Consider the following 13,094-nt stretch of genomic DNA (forward strand, 5'->3'; position numbering starts at 1 on the left):
CTAAGGTCTATATAAAAGAGACTTCAGATATAGTATTAGGGGACCACTAAGGTCTATATAAAAGAGACTTCAGATACAGTATTAGGGGACCACTAAGGTCTATATTAAAGAGACTTCAGATACAGTATTAGGGGACCACTAAGGTCTATATAAAAGAGACTTCAGACACAGTATTAGGGGACCACTAAGGCCTATGTAAAAGAGACTTCAGATACAGTATTAGGGGACCACTAAGGTCTATATTAAAGAGACTTCAGACACAGTATTAGGGGACCACTAAGGCCTACGTATCAATCTATTATTATACATGTGTTAGTCAGTTTGTCTGCTTCACAATGTAATACAATGGACGTGAGATAAACTAATAGACATTTATCTTTTTAAATAAAACAGATGTTGACAAAGTCTCCTTTTGGTTGCATAATTTGAAATTGGGAAAAATGTGACGTTGGTTAAAAGGTTATAAATTGCAATGTTTGTAATCTCAATAATATTGTATCATGACATAAGTAACGTGATTTTTTCTTACCTGTGAGCCTTTTCCTGAGCTGCCGGCAGAAAAGTTGATGAGAACTAAAAAAGAACAGAGAAACATTATGTTATTATAGACATGTTACAAAGCAGTGACTCCTTTTAAACTGAACCCTAAGCCGTCGCCTATTTTTTTAGGCTATCTAAAAGCTGCCGTACACAGGCAGGGCTAAACAAAACACCTCGCTTTGGGTTATTATATTTAAAAAAATGTAAAAAAATATAAAAAATAAAATTTATCTAAAACTTTCAAAAGGGATCCCTCAGACCTCATCTCCTTTGTGATGTAGGATCTCTGACAGTACCATTCATCTATTTAAAGTTTGTAATTAGAGCCCAGAGAGATTCTATCCAATTACATTGCCATCGATTCTGAGGTGAGAAATTCTCCTCAGAAAGATTCCCAGGATTTCAAATCAATACGTCAAAAAAAGCAGTTTTCTCCGAGAACAAATTCATACAGCTATGCTCGTGTGCTAGGTTTACATCTAATCAGGCTGCCACCACTCAACACCACTCAGCTTTAAATCGGACTTTAATTAGGTAATAGAATCGAGAAGAGACACATTGCCCCTTGACGTGTTGCAGCAGCCATTAGAAGGCAACTAGGAGTGTTGATTAAAAACCTACAGAGCAGCAATGTTTTATAAAAAATAATTAAGTTGAAATTCCTGCTATAGCGTACTATCCAACATACAAACAAAAAGTCCAATATAGAAATGGTACACATACATCTTTAGATGGATACAATCTCTGCGACCCAACCCTTATGACCCAATCAGTAATGCAGTAATTTGGTCAAAATGCAAGGAAATCCTGTTGTTAAATTATTCAAAGAGCTGATTTAACTTCAAAACCATTCAGTGTGTAAAGCCTGGAGTAAAGCCACCAGTTCAGAACAAATGAACAGCATAATGAACCTAATTATTTTAGTCATGAAAGCACCAAAAAACAACAATGGATGCAAGCCAGGTTCTACAATTTGCCAACCATGCCAAAGAAATATTATTTCTGCATGTTTATTGCAAAATGGGATCCATATATGAAGCTTTTAAAATAACAGGAAACTACCCACATTGAAAGGTAATGATTACAGCTAAGGTATTAACTGATTTTCACAGAAATATGTACATGGAATCGTCAAGAGAGATTTGGAGTCTGATTTTTACACACAATTTCTTATTAAATGTAGTGTGTTTGTTGCTGCAAGAGGACAATGTTCTCTGCAGTTTACAGTTAAAGGTCCCATGGCATGAAAATGTCACTTTATGAGGTTTTTTAACATTAATATGAGTTCCCCCAGCCTGCCTATGGTCCCCCAGTGGCTAGAAATGGTAATTGGTGTAAACCGAGTCCTGGGTATCCTGCTCTGCCTTTGAGAAAATGAAAGCTCAGATGGGCCGATCTGGATTCTTGCCCCTATTGAGGTCATAAGTTCCCCTTTCTCTGCTTTGCCTGCCCAGAGAATTTGGCCCACCCAGGAGAGAGAAACATCACGGCTTTCAAACGAGCAAAGTGGCATTTGGTCAAGGTCACATTCCACCCTGCTCTGTGAAAATAAAGGCCTAAATGCCCCAAAAATAATCTTTAAAAAGTAGTATATACACAATATAATCTAAATGTGTAATATAATACAAAACAATTAGTAATAATATAATGACTATTGCATAATAATATTTTTCTTTGCATCGTATTTTTCAAGCCACAAGCAAAACGTGTTTTCCATGAAAACTGTTATAAATATAGCATGTCGTATAAAATAAATATACAAATAAATAATTCATAATGGTAGACCAAGTGAAACTATTGAAACAGACTTAGAATTGCACAACAGAGCTAGCCTAGGAATCTAGATGCACCTTAGCGGCAGCAAATGTAATTTGCAGCCAGGGTCAGTGAGCTGGAAAAACCAAATTCTGGTCAGGCCAATCACATCGAGTATAGAGTCGGTGGGCGGGCTTAACATAAGGACGGCAGAGTTGCGAGTTCCGCATAGCCGGGAGGGCATGAGGCGGGAAGCATGAGACAGAAGGACTCCAGGCTGCAGCCACACCCGACTCCACGACTCTGGAAGACTCGGGGTTAAACACTGAAGTCATTCATAAAACAAAAGGAAGATGTGTTCGGAGTTTTGCCGACTGGATACTGCAAAGATTTAATCTAATCAACCAGCGTTGCTCTAGTTGGTTGGTTGTAGCGCTATCCTATTGCGTGCAGAGGATATGTGAAAGACAAACGTTTATCCCGCCCCTCGGATTGAGCCCTGCCTATGGTGAGTTCCCAGACCCAACACCTTGATGTGAGTCTGGCTGGCCAGGCTACAACAGAGCTGTAAAAATGTGTCTTAAGACAGGGTTTGAAAGCAGGAACAGTTTCAGCGGATTGAAAATACTCACTGGAAGAGTGGCCTAAGATAATTGTTCTGATAATTCTGACACCACATGAATGCAGCACACGTTCGCATTGCACTCCGTCCTTTATTATCAGTAACAAAAAAAAAAGCTGACCAAAGTTAGACTAAAACACATTATTATCTAATTTCCAATGTAACACTAAATCTGATCCAGCAAATCACGAGCTCCGTAGAGCAAGTAGACTACATTGACATCTGGCATCCCACAAAGCTTCCTACAGGATATATGTTCCCATTACATTCTGCTACAGACTTCCCATCTTTTCATGGCTCACCCCAGAGAGGGAGAAGTGGAGACACAGAGAGGGAGAGGGGAAGTAACTCCCAACATAATGTCAGTAGTGCTGATGGGAGCACCTCCATCTCATCGCCTCCTCAGCCTGCATAATCAAGTCTGTTGTTTCCAACCGTGTTTTCAATTGTGCCGCACCAAGGCGAACTTGCCTGCTTTGGTTTTAGAAAATCTGCAAATCCCTCTACCTGCTGAAAGATCTGAACGGTTTTGCTGAAAGCTTTTCATCAAGCTTCCCAATTAACATTGTCTTTGTAACTAAAGCAGATGTCCGATGCAATCAGCAAGGAAACACTGTGCTCATAACCATGGGGAGGTAATCAGGTTGGAATAGGTGTACAAAGAAAATAGGCTATGCACAGTGGGTACATGGCCTATTTTTACAGGACTACAATTCCTCTTTGTTCAATGTGAAAAGTTCTGCCAGTTGCCATTTGCTTCTACGGAATTATAAAGAAATGTTGATGGATTCGTATTAGTATTTAAGCAGTTATTTGCTTGTTTGACAGTCGGTTTGTGCCTAACTGAGCTTTCCACATCATCCAGGATTTAATGGGTACAGCGGAAGTGGAAATAAATGGAGACAACACATGAAAGTACTTTGAAGTTACTAAATCACATTAACAGAGGCAGGTGTATTCTATTAACATGAATGCTAATTGGCAGTCAGTGTCAGCTTTTAAAAAGGCTTTGATAATTACCATGTCCATGTGTGAGTGTTCAAAGCAAAATGAGACAACAAAAGGCTTCCAAAGAAGTTGAATAGTGAAGAACACAGCCTCACTAGTCCCCAAGCAGACGGCTAATAGAACCTGAACTCGGCTCGAATCAACCCCTTCTGAAAACATGGACAGCCGTTCCCAGCCCTGGAGTTCGTACAGGAACGCTATCTGCATGGCAAAGAAACATGGCGTGGAGTGACTGGTGAGGATCGTCAAACATTTAGCAAGCCAAGGAGCCTTTTCTTCCCTCTGCAGTTGGAAAATCAAATCAGAGATAAAAGAGGAGTAAATATTGGACTTCTACTGGGGGTGACAAAGTGGACTCAAATGGGATTTTCATGTCGCCCTGTTTCTGCCATTAAGGTGTTAAAATTTAACACAGTTTTCATCTTGCTTTATTCATGCACATTTGATGGCTGCACAGTTTTTTTTCCACATTCAACACAGCATGAGTGCTGCCTTCGAAAGTTAAGTGTATCCGTCAGCTGATTGACCGTGTGTGTGGAGATAACGTCTTCAACCCAGCCTACCAACTTACGTCTATGTAGGATGATTCTGTGATTCTAATGACAATGTTATTGCCAATGCAGGAAGAAGTTTGCCTTATATATAGTGAGGCAGAAAGTATAGTGTGTATGGATGTTTTGCAAGTAAGACTTTAATGCAGGAGATGGGTGTTTGCTACCTGGCACAAATATTCAATTAAGGTTTGCCCTTCTATTTCAACCATGTCTATTGACTTTTCTTATCATGCCTAGACATTGCATAAAGTGAGAATTTTTCAAACATTGGCATTAGATGAAACTAGACATTGTCATTGAACCTATTCTGGGGTTTTACAGAATCGTTCTATATGGATGCTCTTGTCAGGCGATACGGTTTGTGCCCCTGATAGTGCGACAGCCCAAACTGGGATTGATCTCAAAACTTATCAGGTACTCCAATTCTTTCTGTTATGACCTCTCTCACTTTTATTCTCGTCTCTGTGCATTCAAGGCGTGGAGTCACACAGCTCATAAAAGAGAAACACTTTAAACTCATGCAGACCTGTAGACCCTCAATTTGTGTTGCATCAAACAAAACCATGGCTGCAGTCGAAAAGTCAAAAATTTAAAATTCACCGCCTCCCCAAGATTTATATGATAGGTGGGCAAACACTTTTTTGTCTTAGTGCATGCACTGTCTTAGACAGGCAGTGCTGTTTAGCTTGTTTAGTTTATCTTAGCATAGTGAATGGAATCCTTTGTTGCCGGATAGCATGTTGTGAGTAAAAGTGAGCCAAAAAAGAAATAATTTACAAAAATGTATTACTTCTTGTGGCCTGCGTCTTCACAAGTATAAAGAGCAATGCAGATTAAGACTAGGTGATTTCCTCGGCAGATATTGATTTGGGACTATACTGGGGCGAGGCACAGGCGAAGATGTCCCGTAAAATAACCAAAAGTCATGTTTACAATAATAACTTACTCTGTGGACAGCTGTCCATTGGGTCCATTTTAGGCTGTTTTTTCCCAGTTGACTTTATTGCACCAGAAAAGAAAGTCAAGGACTGCAGGATGGATCAACGCCAAGAAATCTTTGGTAGTTGTGACACAACTGCGGGCACGCTCATCTTGATCTGACACGTTGAGCCTGGTCATCGGTGGCAGTACCTTGTCCCACTTGCCACAACACAGACACTATTTCAGTTGGCATAGGTTGGCATATTCCTGGGCTTGGCATCGTTCAAAATCTTTCGATCCAGCATTGGTTCACGGGGGCAGCAGCTCCAGCAGGGGACCCCAAACTTCCCTTTCCCAAGCCACATTAACCAGCTCCGACTGGGAGGATCCTGAGGCGTTCCAAGGCCAGGTTGGAGATATAATCCCTCCACCTAGTCCTTGGTCTTCCCCAAGGCCTCCTCCCAGCTAAATGTGCCTGGAACACCTCCCTAGGGAGGCGCCCAGGAGGCATCTTTACCAAATGGCCAAACCACCCCAACTGGCTCCTTTCCACGCCAAGGAGCAGCACCCTATCTCTAAGGGAGACGCCAGCCCCCCTCCTGAGGAAACCCATTTCAGCCGCTTGTACCCTGGATTAGAGCCCGGCCAATATATTGGCAAGCCGATTCTATGCAATTCCCGATCCATCGGTATCGGCATTTATAATGGCCGATAAAAAAAAGAAAAATTGTAATCAAATAAATGATTCTGAAAAATGAATATTAAAAAATAAAAACGGACGGTCAACGATGTTATGTGTATTGACATTGCATAGTTTGTCCACCAGAGGGCGCTCTACAATGTCCCTGTTTTGTTAATGTGTTTTTATTCAAAGGACTTTAAGTTGCATATCTTAAGTTTGTATTATTATACATTTTATTTATCAGAACTTTAATATATGTTGATGTTCCTCTGTTCTGTTGTGACAATACATTATTATTTTAGTGAGAACTTATAAATAACTACAAATAACTAATGTTAGGGAAATCTGTTTTGTAATGCGTTTATGGATTTAAAAAAATTAATATACAGTATATCGGCCATAAAAATATCAGCGTTCAGTGCCTAGCCCTATCCTCACTTCCTCAGGCTTTTGAGCGATCGCATCCTCCTCCAACTGTCATTTTATTTCCATAGAACTTCTGAAAACTGGTTCGTAGAGGTATGGTTCTGGATCTTGACTTCCTTTCTCACAAAATCCGCCATGTCTATTGCAATTCATTAGGTCTTCTATAGGAAAAATTGCCAGCTGATATTCACATGTTGACGAAAGTTGGCGGTTTTCAGGTGTTGTATGATAACTCTGTGCCCATGTAGCAGTGCTTTGCCACGATATAGACCCAAATCAAAATCTGCCTAGGAAATCACCTGGTCTTAACCTGCTTTACTATTTGTACTTGTTGTGAATACGCAGGCCTCAATAGTGTTGGGCATCTTTGGATTTTAACAATGCTGATTCCAATTCACTTTGATTCCGGTTCTTATCGATTCTGATTCTTTGAGGGGTTGGGTTGAAATGGGTCACATTCTTATTTCACAAATAAGAGGAAGGTTTTATTTTTGATTCAATGGTGGGTTGCAGTTTTACAGAGCTTTTTCAATGAAAAATAAAGCCACAATAGAGTGCCGCTTACTGCGCTCCATGGCTGCAACACAACAAGCGCCAGACTGCTTACGTAACCCAAAACTTGCCAAATTAAATTGGGAAGCGATGATCGGATTTGAAACCAAAATCTTCTAAAACGATTCCACTAAAGAAACGATTCTACTGGAATCGGTTCTCAAAACGTTTTTTTTTTTATTGGCTCACTTTTTCTTACGACATGATTCCATACACTATGCAAACCTAAACTAGCGGCGGGCCTGCCGGACTAAGACAATGCATGCACTGAGACAAAAAGGCATTTGCCCACCTATCAAAATCTAGAGGAGACAGTGAATAACCCTTATTTCAAAAAATGGTGGCATGTTCTTTTAAGTCCTTTTTAACCCCTTTTCCTTAACCCCAATGGTAAACGTCATGAGGTCGAGGAAAGGTGTAAAGGAGAATTCAAAAGTAATTAGGATAGGACAACCGCGGTGCGAGGAGAGTCCGACTGCCCTTACACTCCGCTGTAATCATGCGTGGGCGATGTTATTGACGTGGGTCTGCTGGTGAAACAAGCGCATCTGGAATAAATAAACATGGACGACCCGGTGGAAAATATGACTTCATCACCATTTTTTCCCCTTCTTTCTGAGATATATATATATATATATATATATATATATATATATATATATATATATATATATATATATATATATATATATATATATATATATATATATATATATATGTTGTTTCATGTAAAAGCACTCACTGCATGTCATTCTGTTATCATAAAGCACTGAGCTGTAGGCGGTTTCTTGTATGAAAGGTGTTCAGCAAATACTTATTACATATACTTATAATACATTATTTCTTTCTCAGCTCACCCTCCTTTCCACATATTTTTATCCACATGAATCCCAATAAGGATCATTGTATGAAAAAAAAAAAATTGTTACATGTATGCAAGATAAGCAGAATGCTTTAGACCTATGAATCTACTGTAGGCTACATATTCTATGCTATAGGGTTAGATGGTTGCAAGTGGGTGACAGAAATACATTATTAATGACAATATTCTGTTAACTGTAACCAGAGCATAGCTGTCTGCTATACTGTGCACATTTACGAACGATAGCAGTCAGTAGTGTAACTCCATTGATTATTTCATAAGTTAAAAGTTCAGTTACGTTTTTTCTGTCAAGTCAATAACTACAGATTTTAGTTTTGCAATTTAAATATCCCATGATATCAGCTATACTGACATTACTGCTCGCATGCAAACATTTACAGTTAATGAAAAACAACCTTACTCATCATTACAGTAAATTGTTGAAGAAAATACTGATGCATCACTACAATGCATCATTTAAAAGCAATAGTCTACAGAGACTGTAGAAAGGGTGAAAATTACTTATTACTGCGCACCATAAGCCCCTGACACACCGACCAGTCGGCTGACCGTCGGCAGAAACATCAGTCTCTACGAGTTGGTCATAAAAAGGGCCTTGTCGCCCAAAAATGAAAACCACCAGCAGATTGGACGAATGTGTCACGTGGGTCTGGTTTCTCCAGAAATTCAAAGCCAGACTGTCATGGCGGCTTGTTCAGAATATAGTCTCATATTTTACTATATTTAACTTACAAAAAACGTGTTTCTGAAAACATTTTAAGGATAAATAGGCCGTGCAGCTGCTGAAACTGTCTTTTTTCCTCAGATTTTGAGAGACTTTATCACTCTCATCCCGCTCCTCGTTTCAGGGCTTGCATTCCACCAATCAGATTTGTCATTTGAGTCCGACTGCCAGCAGTGCCCGCCTTCCGACCAAGCATGTCAAGTTGGCCAAAATGAAGGCCGCCGGCCCCTCTGGACCACTCCGGACGTACCACATCGAACAGACTTGAGTCACTGACCTTGCCAGACTGTCCGACGGACGATTATCAGGTGGGTGTGTCACGGCCCTTATAGATTATGAATGGGGAAATGTCGCTGCCGCAAGGGCTTGAGGGATGGCATTATCTCCTTTCCTTTGGTAAAGGATGGTTCAGTGTATCATATGCAAAAGGAGGTAACAAAGGAAGCAATGAAGCACCTTTCCTCATCACTCAGACAATTTGAACTATAGATAGATAGATAGATATATATCTGTATTATTTCATGGATAACCACTTTGCAGAGACCGCAAACAATAAAAGTAACTCCTGAAAGAACTGGCACAGATGGCACACAGTTTGCACTGCACATATGATTGTAGCAATGCATCTGATTTGTATGTTAAGCATGCAGGAAGCACGGGCTTCATCTGGCATTCTGTCATATTAAATCCAAACTTTATTTCCACTCAAGCACTGCCAGCAGCCATCTAGAACCCATACTGACAACTCCAGTTACTGCTTCCAATTGGAGCTCTCTCTTGATACTATCTTTTTTTTTTTTTTTTTAGGATGCTTAATATTCAACATCCTCAGGTGTTTTGAAAGGTGCCGTTTGATAAAAAGAAAAATTCAGCCAAAATTCCGCCAGATGACCCTTATTTAAGCCAAATGTCCATTACCTTCCTCTTCCTTTGTGTTGGCGTTCTAACCTCTGGTGGATTTCTGAGGACTATTGGTTACTGCTCCTCAGATCTCTGCAGGGTAAATCCAGAGAGCTAGCTAGACTATCTGTCCAATCGGACATTTTCTGTTGCACAACTAAAACAACCCTTAAAAAAAAGGTGCCCTGCCACACATATTTGATTACTTTGTGGAATATATACATATTTCAAACAATACAAGTAAAAATGGTTGTGTGTGACAGGACACCTTTAAACAAACACGTTCCACCAAAACAAATTTCTTCCCAAGGCCATTTTGCAGAGAAACTGTTGCTCCATGCGGCGCTTAGTGGTGCCCTAGACGATTGTAATTGGTTTAAAGAAATGCCAATAAACCAGAGCACGTTTTTGCTCCCATCCCAGAATGCTGTGTGGACTAGCGCAGCACTGTGGAGGAGGGTCTGGCAATGCGAGACCAAGGATAAAGTATATGTGAACGTCATGGGCTGGGCCGATCCAAGCAATAAAATACTTGAAAATCAAAGTACCTGATCACACTGATGCAAAAATTGTATATAAATCCATCTCCAGAGAGCAGTCCTGCTAATAGTGGAGCTAAAATGTCCAGGACATGGTTGCAAAGGCAAGTGCACAAAGGGGGACTTACAGCTCTTCCTGTGGGATGCTTGAGCACACACAAACCAGTTAAGTTGAGAGTAATCTCTCCAGCACATCGTGAAGCTGAAAGAGCTTGGCCTCTTTGGACAGCATCTTTACCAGGTGCCTAATACTCTTCAGCTGGCTCCTTTTAGTGTGTGGGAGCCACAGCAGCAGCTGGACCCTGAAGCCATCTTGAATCACAGACATCGTCACAGGTCTCACCCACAGTGAGGTCGTCCAGCCTGCAGAGAAAACTCAACGCGGCTGCTCGTGTCTGTGATCTCCGTCCTTCAATCACTACCCAAAACCTGTGAAAACAGCTGGCGCTCAGTTTTTGGAGAGCTTTTCTCTGTGGCTGAGCTCTCTCCTTACCATCATCAGCCACATCAATCTTACAGTCCTTATTGGCACTTTGGAGTGAAACACTTGAATCAAGGTGTCTTAGGATCTGGGGACAGAGAAAGATTAAATGGCAATCTGTGACTCTCCAGATGTCCAACCTTAAATCAAGATGACAAAAGCAGTAATAACCTTTGAGATGTTGCTTGTTGGTATGTGATGAAAATGTCCTCGACCAACCAACTATGGATCGACCGATATGGATTTTTTTTTAGTGCCAATGCTGATTTTTGACTGATGACCAATACTTGGTGCCAATTTGCTTAAGCCAATTTTTGGAGCAGATTCTACTTTCTCACCCTCAATTTACATCATAAAAATGTAAACCTGCCACACTGGATTTTTTGGGGGAATCTGCTCTGCCATTTCTTTAAAAATAATAAACAAAAAACCCAGATCAGTGTCACTGCAATCATCTTCCATTCATATCACCCACATTATGTGTGCAATGTGCTTCATATGGATGGGTGCACTGCATATGGTTAGCTGCAAGGGTGAAAGGCTTTCATCAACTTCTACAACACAGACTTGATGATGCGTTGCTTGCTGACATATTATAAAACCGATATAATCAGGTAATCCCAAAATGTCCGTGTCAACACATTTAAATAATTTAAGAAAATAAACCTGAAAAGTAGCCATTGAAATAAAACGCCTCATTTGTAATTTAAACATGGTCTGCACGTGAACTGCAGCATCTCCAGGAACACAGAGCTGCCTGTGGACGCCTGTCTGGAAATAATGCCGCGGAAAAAACTATCGCCGAACGCAGCAGCAGCGTACCCACCGATGTCGACACACGAAAAAACGCAAATATCGGCCCGATATATTGGCCGGCCAACTGAAATCGGTATATCACTACAACCAACCATTCATGTTTTACTTAAGTGATACATTTAGAACCAACAGGTGCAAGGAACCTTTCTCGGCAGCAGAAATACACCAATTTCACCACACTTGCATAATAACATTAAAAGCAGCTTTAAATGCATAATCCACGATGTGTGTACAGTAGGGCTGCACAATTAATCAAATTTTAATCGCGATCACGATTTGGACTTCCCACGATCAAATTTGCGTGATGAGCGATTATTTTTTATAAAGCGTCATTTCATAGAACGCTCCGTGTTTTTTGCTAAGCCAATCTACCACTCCGTAAAGCCGTCTGATCATGAGCCAGTCAGAGTAGTTCACTGCACCGCGCCGCTATGTTTCTAGATGTAGACAGTCCCAGAGGACAGAGTAGCGTGAGGAAAATTCAACAGATAGCAGTCGGTAATTAGTCAGTCTCAAGGTTTACCAGTTTACCAGTAAACGCAACACTTTGTCCCATCTGTTGTTTTTCAGACAACAGCAGTGAGCGGTGCTAGTCGGTGCTATAGCGTCTGTTAGCTGTTAGCTAGTAGCGTCTGTTAGCTGTTAGCTCCTCTAGGACGCACCGGTGCTAATGTCCTCGCATCCGCTGCAATGCTGTTTATATGGATATGGTTTAATTTTGCGTTACATGACCCATTTCGTCTGTAAAGCCATGCCTGTGTTGGATCTTTCTACGCTCTCTCGTCCTACTCTCTCTCCTCTTACTCTCCGCGCTCCGCCACACAGCGGCCGCCGGTCCACACTTCTGATATCTGTCCACAGTTTTAATTTTTTTTTAACACAGCTGTATATTGTTAAGTATGAGGGGCAAACCAGTATTTGTACCAGTGTTTCCATGGTAACTCTGCTATCGCGGCCGCTACGGTGAAGAACATAGAAGAAGTTGTTGAATGCAGCTAACTTCAGTTGGTAGAGTAACAGCGTGGGAGACGCAGCTGCTGTACCGAGACCGAGACCTGGACCTGGCCAGATATGTGACCCATGGCCAGAATATCATAGTTCATAAAAATGCAGTGAAGATACAGACGTTTCATACACACAACGTGTGTATCCGCCGTTCGACCCGTGCTGGACCTGTTCATAATGGTCAGCCGTCTCTCTGTGAGTAGTGTCCATCACACTCCCTCTTGCAGTTATAAATAGCCTATGTGACAATACAATTTGTTTTGGTTAAAAAAAAAAAAAAAAATAATCGTGAGAATAATCGCGATCAAAATTTTGATCAAAATAATCGTGATTATCATTTTGGCCATAATCGTGCAGCCCTAGTGTACAGTACTTTCTCCACCCCAAATATCGTACATCATTTGAGTATACCTATATCAACGATCACATGCAGACTTTGTCGAGCTACCACAAGTGCCACAATTGAAATGCTGCCCATGAGGACTCAGAAAGAGTGCTGTTACCCCCCTAACTTTCTCTTCCCGTCTGCGTCACCGCTCCAGTGCACCAGTGCACCAGTGCACATCAGAAACAACAGTCTGTTGAAGCCTCATCAACGACATCATTGAAAAACAGCAGAGGTGGCACCCCAATGTCCCCAAACTGGACGTTCTCCAGACCTCGATACATGAATATTACATACAGGT

The 13,094-nt window shown here is 41.0% G+C and overlaps 1 protein-coding gene across 1 annotated transcript in view; it reads right to left on the reverse strand.

Annotated features, from left to right (window-relative positions):
- The window catches only part of b3glcta (beta 3-glucosyltransferase a), a 76,035-nt gene that overhangs the window by 60,274 nt on the left and 2,667 nt on the right, over nt 1-13,094 (reverse strand). The window contains exon 2 of the mRNA XM_032502985.1: nt 530-573. Coding sequence (XP_032358876.1) covers nt 530-573 — 44 coding nt within the window. The remainder of the gene's footprint in view (nt 1-529; nt 574-13,094) is intronic.

Source organism: Etheostoma spectabile, chromosome 3 (assembly GCF_008692095.1).
Source record: "Etheostoma spectabile isolate EspeVRDwgs_2016 chromosome 3, UIUC_Espe_1.0, whole genome shotgun sequence".
Classification (NCBI taxonomy): Eukaryota; Metazoa; Chordata; class Actinopteri; order Perciformes; family Percidae; genus Etheostoma; species Etheostoma spectabile.